A 14,704-nucleotide genomic window follows, 5' to 3' on the forward strand; every position below is an offset into this window, starting at 1 on the left:
GTGAACCCAGCCCTGTGGTTGATGTGGGAGCTCTCAGCTATCTCACCTCTAGTCACTGGAGACCATTGAGTTAATCACACTTACATAACAGACCACCCATAAAACTCTAAACAAAGGTGTTCAGAGAGTTGGTGGGTTGGTGAGCACTCGTCCTGGGCCTGCACAGTAGAAGCTCTGTGCCCTTCCCACCTGTACTTCTCTTCCATTTGTTTCTGCCTGAGTTAAACTCTTCATGATAGACCAGAAATACAAAGATTCCTGCTTTCTAGAATTGTGTTGGTCGGTCTAGAAAATTGTCAAATCCAAGGAAGTCATGGGAATCCCAGTTTTTATAGCTGGTTATTCAGAAGTATGGGAGGGCTGGAATGAAACATTTAGCATCTAAAGTGGCAGCAGTTCTGTGGGAGCTCTTAACTTCCAAAGTCCATACCAACTCCAGGTAGCTAGTGTCACAGATGAGTTGAATTTTTGCATATACAGTTGAAGTCCAGAAAATTAGCAACTTGGTTGGGTTTGGAAAAAACAAAACACTCATTTGGTATCAGAAGGGTTTTGAGTATAGAAAAACAACATTTTCTGTTATATTCCTGTTTCTCAGATATTTAAACTGGGGCCTAGAGAGATGATTCAGCTGTTAAAGCACTTGGTTGTTCTTCTAGAGGACTTGAGTTAGATTTTCAGTATCCAGTAGGGTGTTTCACAACTACCTTTTAATTCCAGCCCAGGGAATCCAACACCTTCTTTTGGCCTCTGCAGGTGTACACACATTGCATGCGCACACACACACACACACACACACACACACATAAATAAATAAAAATTAAAACATCAATAACTTTTTAAAAAATATATTTGAAGCCTGGTGTGGTGGCTCATGCCTTTAATCCCAGCACTCGAAAGGCAGAGGCAGACGGGTCTCTGTGAGTTCAAGGCTAGCCTGGTCTACATAGTGAGTTCCAGGACATCTGGGGCTACAGGGAGACCCTGTCTCAGAAAGGTCTCAAAAAGACCAAAGGCAAAAAAGAAGAAAATATATTTGAGTAGGCTGGAGAGATGGTTCCATGGTTGGGAGCACTGGCTGCTCTTACAGAGAACCTGGGTTCAGTTCCCAGCACCCACATGGCAGCTAACAACTGTTTATAATTCCAATTCCAGGGGATTTGACACCCTTTTCTGGCCTTCAAGGGCACTGTACACAAGGGTGTACTTGCATATATAGAATAAAAATAAATTTTTAAAAAATTAAAGATATTTGAGTTATACAATAGAACGAAACCATCTCCTCTTAGGAGGTGGAATGTGTTATACAGAGCACAAGGCACAGAGGAACACCACATAGTGATGGTCTAATTAGGAGGCCTGTAATAACTGGTGGTTAAGAGGGGGCTAATGCTCAAAAGAACTCAACCCCCCAGGAGAGGCAGAGCAGAGTTTATAAAGCTTAAAACCACAATTACATCATGCCAGGGGACAAAGCCAATAATTATAGTTACATTGGATCACCATAGTTAACACCAGACCAGGGGCAGGTCAGTTGACAAAGAGGTTTTGAGTTAACAAAAATTTTCTAAGTTTCAGTTAGGAAAAACAAATTTCTCAGAATTACAGAAACAATGGGCTCCATAGAGATGCAGGTGTAGCTGGGAGAGAAGACCTTCTGTGTGGCTAGTTGTAAGATTCCTGGTATTGTAGAAACAATGTACCCCCTGAATCTACAGGTTCAGCCTTCCTGGGACTGGTTCTGGCTGGCTGACTTCAGTTAGCATTGCGGGGAGGTGGGTTTAGGCAGAAACAAGGTAAAGCAAAAGTCACCTAGAACAAAATGGAGTCAGTTTGGCCATTTCAGAATGCTTTTAAAATTGTGCATTTTAAAGTTTTAAAACGTATAAATATTTACTCAATCTTATTATAGAGAACAAAGCATAATGTAAAACATCCCAAATGCTGAGTATACGGGTATCCATCTTGTATATGTGCTTTGGCCTGAATGTCAGTGTCCCCCAAATTGGCACATTAGAACCTAATATCCAGTGTGATAATATTAAGAAGTCAGCCCTTTTGAGGATTAAGAGTACTTATGGAATGGATTAGTGCTCTTTGAGGTTGAAAGGACTTGCCTTGCCTCTTCCACTGTCGGGAAGCCATGAGAAGCCTGCATGAAGAGTAGGTCCTCACTGGACATCACATCTATTAGTGCCTTGATCTTGAACTCCCAATCCTCCAGAAGAGTAAGCAACAAATTTCTGTTGTTTATAAATTACCCAATGTGGACTAGGGATGTAGCTCAGTGATAAAGTACTTACCAGCATGCATAAGGTCCTGGATTCCATCCCCAGCACCATATAATCTGGTTGTGGTGGCACATGCCTGTAATTCCAGCACTCTGGAGGTGTGAAGTTGATCAGGAGTTCAGGGTCATCCTCAGCTACATAACAGGTTCGAGGCCAGCCTAGGATAGATGAGACCCTATTTCATTTTGAGAGGGAGGAGAAGAAGGGAGGAGGAGGAAGAGGAGAAAGAGGAGGAGGAGGAGGAAGAGAAAATTGTACAGTGTAATGTGTTTTGTTTTATCATCAAAAATGGACCAAGACAGTATGCAATATTTTTATGTATAAAAATATTAAAATTTTGAGGAAAGGTATGCTAAAGTAAGATTGCTTCTCAAGAGAATGCTGGAATTTTAGTGGTGTGAAAAAGAAGTCCCTTCAAGTGTTTCTGTATAACATTTCAGCAATGAAAGCATATTCCTGTTTGTAAAATCAAAGCTGTTAAACTGTGCAAAAATACAGGTATGCTTACTTGTTTCACACAGAAATTCTTCTTGTGCCCAGTAAATCATTATTTTTCCACTTTTCTGATTCTTCATTTATTTCCTCCTCTAACCTGATTATAGCTGCGCAAAGGGAAAATAAGTGTGATTCCCCAGGTGACCAGCCAGACAAAGCCCTGGGGAAATTATCTCTGGCATCTGTTCCAGTGGTACGACTTGGGGTGGAAGGGCAAGACTGAGGGGCAAGATGTCAACATAATGCCACGTCTGGCTCTTAAACCTTGAAAGTCCCCAGGGCTTCCTTAGACTCATTAATTTCTTGGAAGACTAAAATTAAAAACCAGGTTCCAATTAATTTACCATGAGAAATATAGCCGCTATGAGAGCTAGGTCACGCCCAGCTTCTGATCAGCATGTTTTCTTCGAAGGCAAGCTACAGAGGAAGCCAGTTATAACCATAAACTTTGGGAGCCTGGAAATCAGAGATTTATACAACCTGGAAATCAGAGATTTATGCAACCTGGTTACCTAGTGGCTGAGGCCCGCATGGTCCCCTAAATCCAGTTCTGTCATTACTGTGATGGTTAGGCAGAGCTGTCCCAGGGCTCCTCAGACAGTACTGGTTTTGCAGTTTAGAACAACTGTGTTTTCAAGGGTCATAGAGTATGCTGAACCATCAGTACATTAAGCTTTGCCAGATGTTGTATTAGACTCTGAAATATAGATGTAAATAAAAGACACTTGGTTCTTGTTTTCTCAAACAAGGATGCACCATCATACCTGGCTTCCATATGCCAGTTTATTGTTGTTGTTGTTGTTGTTGTTTTTGGTCTTGAATAACCCAGGCTGGCCTGGAAGTCGTTCTGCAGCTTACAGTGATCTTGAACTCCTGATACTGCTGCCATCACTTCCCAAGTGTTTACAAATGTAAACCACCACATCTGGCTACATATACTTTTACTTCAAATTTGAATCTATTACTATATATTACTTTTGTACCTGGCTGTTTTAGGTACCAGTAATCTTGGAATTCCTTTTATACCTATACATAGAGTTTTTTCATTCTCCTGTGTTTCTTAGTATTGCCTTATATAGATGTATCATAGTTTAATTGGTCCTCCCTTGGTAAATGGAAGGACCTTGCTCATATGAACCTGCAGCAGTGGTGTCAGCATGCACAAGACCCATGCAAACTCAAGCAAACAGAAACCTAGCACAGAACTGTGGAAATGAGCAGCAGGTTCCAATCTTGGTTGAAGAATTTTTGGCAACTAATTGCTGCTGGGTGAGGAAACGCTGATCTTGAAGTGAGGGACTGTAGGTAGATGGCTAGAGCTCTGAACTTGCACTGAAGGACATCTGGGGACACTTGACTCTATAGGCCTTAACAAAAGTGGCAGAATTTGTGAAATCCAGTGGGGGTGCTATGGGCGGGTGCCAATGGGAAAGGGAGTATAAAATTGGTTAAGATGTTCTATATGAAATACAAAAATTCAATTTAAAAATTACAAAAAGACAGGAGCTCAGTACAGTGTCTTGTTTGTGGTGGTGTTGATGGAACCCCAGACCTTGTGCCTGCTAGGCAAGTACTTTACCACCAACTTATACCCCATCTCTCTCAGTGTAGCTTGAATTTGCCTTCTCTGATTGTAAGTGAGGGTTGGTGCCTTTCCCTCATTGGCAGAGATATTTTTACCTCCCTGACTGCCTTTCTCTAGCCCAGCTGTCTGGTGGTTTGTGAAATATTTACTAATTTTTTATGAATATTGTTCTTAGTATTTACATGTCATTATATCATTATTTATCCTTCTATAGTTGGACATTTTGTTTACTTAAGTATTTGCTTATTTATTGAAGTGCTGAGGCCTGAACCCAGAACCTCTTGCATTCTAGACAAGCTCTCTATCACTGATCTGTGCCTGCACCTTGATTTCCTTTTAGAATGTGCCTCTTGGAGCTGGGTGTGGTGGCGAATGCCTTTAATCTCAGCACTTGAGAGGCAGAGGCAGGTGGATCTCTGTGAGTTCAAGGCCAGCCTGGTCTACCTAGCAAATTCCAGACTATATGGGGCTATAGGGAGACCCTGTCCCAAAAAGACCAAAAAAAAAAGAATGTGCCTCTTGGAACTGGAGAGATGAATCAGCAGTTAAGAGCACTGACCACTCTTGCAGAGGACCCAGGTTTGAGTCCCAGGCCCCACACGGCAGCTAACTGCCATCCGTAACTCCAGTTCCAGGGAATCCAACACCCTCTTCTGACCGCCAAGGGCATTGCATGAAACAGGTACACTTACACACATGTAAGCAATACACCCATACATAAAATACTAAATACAATTTTTTAAAAAATGTGCCTCTTTATTCTGCTGAGAACAGTTATTTAAAAGTGTTTTCTGGGGGCTGGAGAGATAGCTCAGTGTTTAAGAACACTGGTTGTTCTTGCAGAAGACCTGGGTTCGAATCCCAGCACCCACATGGCTGCTAACAACTGTCTGTAACTCCAGTTCCAGGGGATCCGACAGCCTCTTCTGTCCTCCGTGGGCACCTCATAACACGGGTGCACTTACCTACACACATACACTTAAAATAAAAATAATAAATAAAATATTTTTTAAAGTGTTTTCTGCCAGGTGTGGTACAGAGACAGGCAAATCTTTGTGAGTTTGAGGCCAGCCTGATCTACATGGCAAGTTCCAGGCCAGCTGGAGCTACAGGGAGACCCTGTCTCAATAAGACCAAAAAAAAGTGTTTTCTGGGGCTGGAGAGATGGTTCAGTGGTTAAGAGCACTGGCTGCTCACGCAGAAGACCCAGGTTCAGTTCCCATCACCTACATAGTGGCACTTACTTGGTTGGTTCTGCTCTGGCTTTATCATCTCCTGCTTACTTGCTCCTGAAACAAGTTTGTAAAATGTTATCCTGGGCCTGGCAGTTGGGAGGCAGAGACAGGTGGATCTCTGTGAGATTGAGACCAACCTGGCCTGCATAGTGAGTTCCAGACCAGGTGAGGCTACAGGCCAACCCTGTCTCAAAAAAGACCATAAGAAAATAAAAAAGAGTACTGACTGCTCTTGCAGAGGACCCAGGTTCAGATCCCAGCACCCACATGGCAGCTCACAGTAAGTCCACTTCCAAGAGACTCTGACACCCTCTTCTGACCTCCACAGGCACTGCACAACACAGGTACACTTACATCAAGCAATATACTTATACACATTAATAAACAGCAAATGAACTATTTTTGGAAAGTGTTTTCCTATTTAGATTATTTGGGAGTCAAAAATCCTAACTGCATAGCTATGAGTAACCTTCTCCTCGCCTGGATCTTAGTCCTTCATCTGTAAAATGAGAGTATTGAATTAAATGATTTCTTCTTTCTGTGACCCTTTGAAATTTACCCAAAGCAATGCATTAAGCTGAATAGTCTTCACAGACTAGATATTGAAACAGAGAAATGATAGACTGGGAGGCGTTTCTAGCAGTTTCTTATTGGGTAGATGATGTTTTATTTAGTTACAGATTGCCTCCCTCAACTGAAAGGCGGATCTGAAACTGTCAGAAATAATTCTTTTTTTTTTCAATTCACATCAAAGGTATTTCTTAAAAAGCTTCCAGGTTTTTTTGAGTGATGGTGGAGAGTGGAGTGTGAGGGATGTAGGGAGCTGGGTGTTAAGGAAGAAGAATGCTCTCCTTTTTGTTTAACTTAACCCAAGTCATTGTATCTGCATGTTAATCTTCCTTACCGCATCACCGCTACAGTTGGCCTTTCCAGCTTCCATACTGTGGGAAAGCTGATCTCCTTAAATTGTTTCTCATCAAAACTTAACACATCAACCAGTTATGTTATGTTATGGATTTGGTTATGATGAAGCTGTTCTTAGTGGAATTTCATTTACTTGGCATCTATGAAAATTCCAGTGGAGAAGATATTTAGAGATATCTTTTGAGATATTCTTTGGGGAGTGAGATTACAACCAGCAGCAAATTGAGGTTTAAGTGGAATGTTAATAAAACTCGGGACTACTAAAGCTTGAAATCTCTTAGAGCTGTGACACACAAATATATTTTCAAAATTAACATATCTTGAATATGCACTGTGAATTTAGTCCTTCTCCCTGAGGAACAGGTTAAATTTTGTTATGGTGTTTTTCACCAGCAAAAGAAAAGGTTTTCCACACTCAAAAACCAAAACAACAATAACAAAAGCTTATAATGTTTTGAACTCCAAACCCATCTGAGTGGGATTTTTTTTTTCTTCCCCTTTTTTAATGGGAATAGTTGTGAGGCAGTGCTGGGGATCAAACCCAGGGCCTTGTACACCCAGGGGACTCCTGTATCTCTGAGCTCCATCCCTAGCCCTAGGTGATTCTTTCTTTGGACCAATGGGTGAACTCTTGCCCCAGAGGAGATAAACATCCGTATGCACAGTTGTTTAGTACTAGGGTTGAGACTTCAGCTTAGTTACTGCATTCCTAGTCCTTTCTGCCTTTTACTGTACTCCTTGGTGTCGTCATTATTTTAAACTCTTTCTGCTTTTTATCTTCTGTGTATTCTAGACTGGTGTATTAGATACTAATATCTGATCATTTTCTCTTTGTTCGATTCTGGTTTTGGTTTCTATGCTTATCTTAATCTGACATTCATCATCATCTAGTACTAAAGTTGTTGCCTTGTGCCTACACTTACCACATCACTGTTCAGCTCTGCCTTTAGTTCTTTACAATTTCTTCCCTACATTGCTGGTTAACAGATTGGTGTGTGTGTGTGTGTGTGTGTGTGTGTGTGTGTGTGTGTGTGCTGGTCATCGGATCCCTTGAAAACTGGAGTTACAGGCAGTTGTGAGCCACCCCACTGGGTACTGGGAACTGAACTGAGGTATTCTGGAAGAGCTTCAAGCTCTCTTAACTGCTGAGCCATCTCTCCAGCTCCTAAACCTTTTTTTTTTTTTTTTTTTGCCATGATATTTTCCTATTTAAGAATTCCTAGGTGATACACATCCTCAGTCTGGCATTCAAAGGGTCGTCTTAGTTGAATGTGGCTTACCTAGTCACTCTCCTGATTTGATCAGACCCAATCTCCTAGCTTGCTTTTGTATTGGTATATGACTTGTTTTTCACATTGAGAATTTCCCAGATCGTCAGCGATGAGTAGTGTTTCTCCAGACATGTGTGTTAGTTGTGCTCATTTTTGCTGTAGTCGAAAGCAGTGCTATTTATGTAGATGTATGTTTGGATTTGGGAAATGTTAATTTTAAATGAATCAGAAAAGAGTGATTCAGAAGGTGTCAGATGGAAAGAAAATATAATGGACAGCCTCTCTTGATACTGGATTTTATTATAGCATGTGCAATAGAATGGGATGATTTCTGAGGCTGGGGAGTGGTGTTGGGATTATGTTACTGAAACTTAAGCTACAGAAGATAGGAGAAAAAGCAAACATTTTTCCACTTTGTCTATAAGGACAGCAGGATTTAGCTCCAACTTTGAAATTGGACCTAGCTTGAACAAAGGAGATTAGAGGCAAGATTTACCAAAGCCTCAGAGAAGAGTCGATAACCAAACCAGTGAGTAGGACACAACTAAGCAATTGAACCTGACTTAAACCCCAACAGTAAAGCACACAGTTCTCTTAGTAAATTAAGGGATTGCTAGTATATATAAATATTAGGAGCTAGGACCTGTGTAATTGATTATATGCAGGCATTTTTCATGTGAAAATGAAATAGTTAACAGGTGATATAAGCCCTGTTCTTGGCTGTGTGTTTACAAAGGAGAAGAAAAATGTTGGAAGGAACTGTTGGAAGGGCCACGTGGGGAAGCAAATTTATGAACAAATACATTGCCCTAGGTAATTTAAATTAAGAAGCAGAATGCTGTGCTTTGAGAAAAATGAAAGTTCAGGGTGGGATGGGGGCATTGATAGATACTTGTGGGATTCAAATGAATCGTCCCCACAAAAAGGTTAATGGATTCCCCTTCCTCCACCTGTCTGTCTGGTGCAATAGAACCAAAGGCCTCCTGTGGCCTGGAGGGAAAAGAATCATTTCACATTAATTCTCCAGATGAAAGTGTCCAAAATGACCCTAAGGTTTTTGGGTTGCCCCAGACATTTCCACCATTTGGTCAAAATTTTGCATTGTTGAGGCTAAAATCTGAATAAAACAAAATCTGAGTAACCCAGCCTCAACATAGTCTTTAACTTTCTGTCATTTATAATTTTTGTATATGTGTTTATATGTGTGCAAATGAGCATATGTGTATAAGCTTGTATGGAGGCCAGGAGACACCTCAACATTGGTGGTTGTATTCAGGGAGCATCCACTTTTTTTTTTTTTAAGACAGGGTGAGTGATCTGCCCATCTCTACCTCTCCAGTGCTGGGATTGCAAATTTGTACTTCCATGCCCTGGTTTTTTATTTGTTTTGTTCTGTTTTAAAAAGAGTTTGGGAGATTGAATTGAGATCCTTGTGCTTGTAAGGCAGCACTTTACCACCTGTGCTCCCCTCCAGTCCCCATTTATAATATCATTATACTTCTATAAGATATCATTTTAGAAATACCAGTTTTTAAATGTTTCAGAGCTCCAGCAAAATGACTCAACTAGTAAAGGCATTTGCCACCAAACTTAACAACCTGAGTTCAATCCCTGGAACTCACATCATGGAAAGAGAGACCCAGCTCCCACAAATTGTCCTCTGAACTCCACACACATGCCATGGCATATGTGTGTGTATGTGTAGGCACAGGTACATCTGTGCATACAGACACACAGACAGAAAGAAAATGTAGTGAAATTTTTTTTTAATGTTTCAAATAAATCTTGGTTCAGTGAGAATTTCCCAGTAATCCTCTTGGATGTTGAATTAGCCAGCTTTTGCTTAGCAACAAAGAACCCCAAATCTTAGTGACTTCCACTGCAGGTCTCTGTGCTCAGCTGGTTCAGCTGGACCTACAAGTGGGGTTTTTGTTTGTTTGTTTTGGGTTTTTTTGTTTGTTTGTTTGTTTGTTTTCCAGGCTGAGATCTCTTCCTTATGAGACCTAGGTAGAAGGGCCAGCGTCTTCTTCCAGCATGATCTCTGTGTGGAGCAGAGGAAGGCTAACAGCAGTACCTCTTAAAAATACTTGGTGGAATTAGTGTGTGTTCCATTGGCCAAAGTGAGGAACATGGTAAAACACACCCAAAATGGAAAGAACAGGAAAGCAGTTTGCCTATAGAATGGGGGTATGAAGAAGGATGTCAATTGAACAATAATATGAACTAATACAGATATTTCTTAGGATGAAAAATATCTATTTAGAATTAATCAGCTACACTCAGTATAGACAGTCCCATTTTCACTGGCAACATGCAAAGCATCATAAGTCAGGAACCAGTGGAGCATAAGCCTTCTCTCCATCAGTACTCAGCAGGGTGTTGACTTTGGCCACAGCAGTGTCACAGAGCTTTACAGCCTGTGTGATCTGGCGCTTGTTGCCCTTGACATCTGTGGGGAGCACAAGTGTGTTGTCTTTTGTTTAAAACTTTTTTTAAAAATGTATTTTGTGTGTATAAGGGTTTATCTGCAGGTGTATATGTACACCGCATGTGTCCAGTGTCTGTAGAGGCTGGAAGAAGGTGTTGGGTCCCCTAGAACTTGAGCTATGTAGAGCTGTGAGCTGGAGGTGCTGGGGACCAAACAGAACCCCTTCTTTGCAGGAGCACTAAGTGCTCCGAACCACTGAGCCATCACTCCAACCTAAGTGTGTTATCTTTTGTGTTCCTCAGTGGAGAACTTGAATGAGCCATAATGGCCAGGCTTGTTTCTCCTGAAGTGCTTTTCCGAGGACTGGCACTGGCCTGCTTCCAGTGTCCTGGCTGCCTGGAAGGTGCCGGACATAAACATCTTTTTTGTGGCTGTGAACAGTTTTAAGTCAGCCTTTCAAACCTTTGTGTCAGGTATAGCTTTGGAAGGGAGAGAACTTCACTCTTGGTACCATCTTGGTGAGAAGGTCTCAGATGTCTCTGCTATAAAACAAAACATTGAAGGAATTTTTTTTTTTTTTTTGGCCTTTTTGAGACAGGGTCTCCCTGTAACCCCAGCTGTCCTGGAACTCACTATGTAGACCAGGCTAGCCTGTAAAGGCATGGGCCACCACACCTGGCTTTTAGTTTCTTTAGTGATATTTTAAGTATGGAATGAAAAGAATCTAGTGGGAAAGAAGGTTTCTAAGGTCCTAGGCATGAAGAAGCGTTAATTAAAACTTAAATAATTTTAACAAAAGCACCTATCAGCATTAAATAAAGTACGCAATGCAAACTCTTCCAGATGGAAGTTCTGCATCCCCTGCTTTTTAGCGCACACTTTATACTTGTAAAGTGAGTGAATCCATTGAGTGACACTCAGTGAGTGTCCATTGCTTTTCAGTTCCAGATCTGGTTTTCATTGTCCTGTCTGTGAGCCTGGAAATTTCTCTCTGCCAGTTACTGTTCAACAGACAGTAGAGGGGCTGCAGAAGGAAGGGGTGTTCCTTCCCCACTGTGTGATCTTCACATTTGGCTGCTGTGGCATACGCGCTGTAGTGGGACATTCAGTAGTTCTCAGCTCTAGGGAGTTTCGGCCGCAACTCTCTCACGTGCAATTTCCTAGTGAATTACTTACTATGGTGTCTCCCCTTGAGAGGTTTCCCTAGCCCCCAAAGAACCCCTTCCCAACAAAGTCGGCTGGCATGAGGTCTCTGTAGCTTTCTCTGGCATCCCAGAGTGGCTTTCTAGTGAATTCTGCTGGTGTTATACCTTCGTAAAATTCTGAAGCCTCTGTTTTCCTCGAGGTTTAGAACTCATCCCTGGTTGGACTGGCCCTTCCTGGTATTCTCTGATTACCCTCAGAGTAGTGGCTGCTTCTTGTATCTTCTATTGCTTTACTTCTGAGTAATTAATTTCCTATTACAATTAATACTGTTTTATATAAGAATTCCCCAAGTTATCATGTGATTTCTGTTTTCTAATTTTACTTTGATATTATTTATTTGTTTGTTTATTTATTTATTTATTTGGTCTTTTTGAGACAGGATCTCCCTGTAGCCCCAGCTGTCCTGGAACTCACTTTGCAGACCAAGGTGGCCTTGAACTCACAGAGATCCACCTGCCTTCTGCCTCCCGAGTGCTGGGATTAAAGGCGTGTGCCACCACACCTGGCCATACTTTGATATATTTTATTTATGAGTACTGGTACTTTCTCATAAATTTTTCTGAGGCTAATATATGCTAAGCACTTAGATTGTGTGTGACATCAAATGAGTACTTAATCAGTGTTTCTTGGTGATGTTACTGCCATCATCATCATCATCATCATCATCGTTATCATTGACACCAGCAGCAGCAGCTTAGAAGTGACATTTCTACTGTTTGTCCACAGGATGTTTCGTCTTAATGCCCTTTCTGCATTGGCAGAACTAGCTGTGGGCTCTCGGTGGTACCATGGAGCGTCACATCCCACACAGACCAGGCGAAGACTAATGATGGTGGCTTTCTTGGGCGCATCTGCAGTAACTGCAAGTACTGGTCTCTTGTGGAATAGGTGAGTACTATCTGACCAGCAGATTCCAGCTGGGATTTTTATTCTTCCAGCTGTCTCTGATATTGGAGAGTTATTGATTTCCAGCTTTACTTTGTACCGGAATCTCTTTGATGAATCATTCAGCATTGATGATGCTGGTCAATGAAATAAGATGTTTCAAATAATAGCACTGTCATCCCAAAGCAGAAGACAGAAAACAGTGCTTGAGGTCTTGCCTGTCTCCCCTGTTGAATATTTTCATCATGATGTAGGAATGTCTTTAGAAAATGAATGTTTTCTTAAACTTCAAGGTTGGTTTTGAAATTAATTGATAATCTTTAGTACTCTGGTGTCACCTGATAATTTTCTTACTAGTTATTGAAACTTCCCTGGAAGGAAAAAAAATGTAATAGTTCACAGTCTTCTGTGTTTCTGACTATAGCCCACTTTATTTTATCTTGCACTTTGTTCACCCTGTCTTTAAGTTGCTATTAAAAAAAAGTACATTTATAAACATTTATATACATTTACTTTTAATGAATTCTCTTGAAGAATAAAATAATAGGTATATAATAATGTGTGCCCATTTTAACATAAAGACCAATGATTATTAACCAGTATATGTAGTTGTGTAACCACCCATAAATCAAGACACAGAACTTTTCTGCCAGCCTGTAAGGTCCCTCCTTTGGCCTCTTCCCAGTCAGCCTCACAGTACCCACCATTCCAAGAAACTACTAAGCTGACTTTTACCAGTGTAGATTAGTTTTATATTTCTAAAATTTCAAGTAGATGAAATCATAAAGAATGTATTTTTTTAGAGCCAAGTATGGTGACATAGGCTTCAAATCCCAGGCCTTGGGGGACTGAGACAACCCCATTGCAGTTTGTGGGGAGCTTGTCTTTAAAACAAGCAAACAAAGGAAAGGCAGTAGCAACATAAGCAGCAAAAGTGTGTCTTTTGGTGTGGCTTCTTTAGGCCCCGTGCTTCTGAAATTTATCCGTATGTATCAGAAGCTGGAATCCTTTTGTAGTCAAATAGTATCCTTTTGAATGAGTATCACAATTTGTCCATTTACCAGTTGCAGAATATTCGGGTTGTTTCTAAGTTTTTTCCTCTCTTTAATAAAACTGCCTTGAAATTCATATATAAATCTTCATTTCTTGGTTAAATACCTAGGAATATAATTGCTAGGTACGTATAACTTTTTTTTTTTTTTGAGGCAGGGTCTCCCTGGCCCCAGCTGGCCACTATGTAAACCAGGATGGTCTTGAACTCAGAGATCCCCCTGCCTCTGCCTCCCGAGTGCTTGAGCCTAAAGGCATGTGCCACCACGCCTGGCAAGTACATATAAGTTATAATTCACAACTGCCAAATAGTTTTCCAATGGGTTGATACAGTTAAATACTTCTTCGAACAGTGCACAAGATCTTAACTTGCTCAGCAATCACTTTTTTTTTTTTTTTCTTTTTTGGTATTTTTGAGACAGGGTCTTCCTGTAGTCCCAGCTGGCCTGGCACTCGCTAAGTAGACCAGGCTGGCCTCAAACTCACAGAGATCCACCTGTCTCTGCCTCCCAAGTGCTGAGATTAAAGGCGTGTGCCACCACGTCAGCAACAATCACTCTTTTAAAAAACTTTTTAAAATATTTTATTTATTTTTATTTTATGTGTATGAGTATATTGCCTACACGTGTGTAAATTCACCCATTTTTATGTTAACTATTTTAGAGCATTATGACATTTCACTGTGGTTGATTTATATTTCCCTAATGGTGATGCTGAGCATCTTCCCAGAATTATTGGTCATTTCTGTGGTCTCTTTTGCTACTAAAAATTAAATTGTTTTATTTTCTTTTGTACTCTTTATTTTTCAAATTATGTGTGTGTGTGAGGGTATGTGCACATGAGTGCAGGTGCCCTTGGAGGCCAGAAGAGGGTGTCAGATCTCCTGGAAATGGTGTTTTAGGCAGTTGTCATCAGCCCAACATGGGTGCTGGGAAACAGAGCAGTATACGCTCTCAACCCCTAAGCCATCTCTCCAGCCCAAGTTGCCTTATTATTGAGTGTTAAAAGTTTTTTGTGTTGATTGGTCATAAGACTTTGGCGGGTGAGTATTTACTGTATATATTTTTCGTAGTGAATGGTATGCATTCTCACCTTTCTCATACTGCCTTTTGAAGAGCAGAAACACTCAATTTTGAGAAAGTCCACTCGATCAGTAGCTTCTTATAGGTTAGTGATTTTTGTTTATTCCCACATATAAAGTTTTTCTCTTGTATAGTCTGTTTTATAGTTTTAGCTTTTGTGTTTAGATCTATGACTGCTTTTATGTTAGTTTTTGTGGTTGGTTTGAGATAGAGCCTTGATTCTGTATTTTTTTGTGTGGTGCTGGTGATTGA

At 40.8% G+C, this 14,704-nt stretch overlaps 1 protein-coding gene across 6 annotated transcripts in view; it reads left to right on the forward strand.

Annotated features, from left to right (window-relative positions):
- Micu1 (mitochondrial calcium uptake 1) overlaps positions 1 to 14,704 on the forward strand; it is a 191,340-nt gene that overhangs the window by 28,444 nt on the left and 148,192 nt on the right. For all 6 annotated transcript variants that reach the window (XM_008836624.3, XM_008836626.3, XM_008836627.3 and 3 more), the window contains exon 2: positions 12,162 to 12,323. In XM_008836624.3, coding sequence (XP_008834846.1) covers positions 12,163 to 12,323 — 161 coding nt within the window. In that variant the 5' untranslated portion in view covers position 12,162. The remainder of the gene's footprint in view (positions 1 to 12,161; positions 12,324 to 14,704) is intronic.

Source organism: Nannospalax galili, unplaced genomic scaffold (genome assembly GCF_000622305.1).
Source record: "Nannospalax galili isolate Female #2095 unplaced genomic scaffold, S.galili_v1.0 scaffold1437, whole genome shotgun sequence".
Lineage (NCBI taxonomy): Eukaryota > Metazoa > Chordata > Mammalia > Rodentia > Spalacidae > Nannospalax > Nannospalax galili.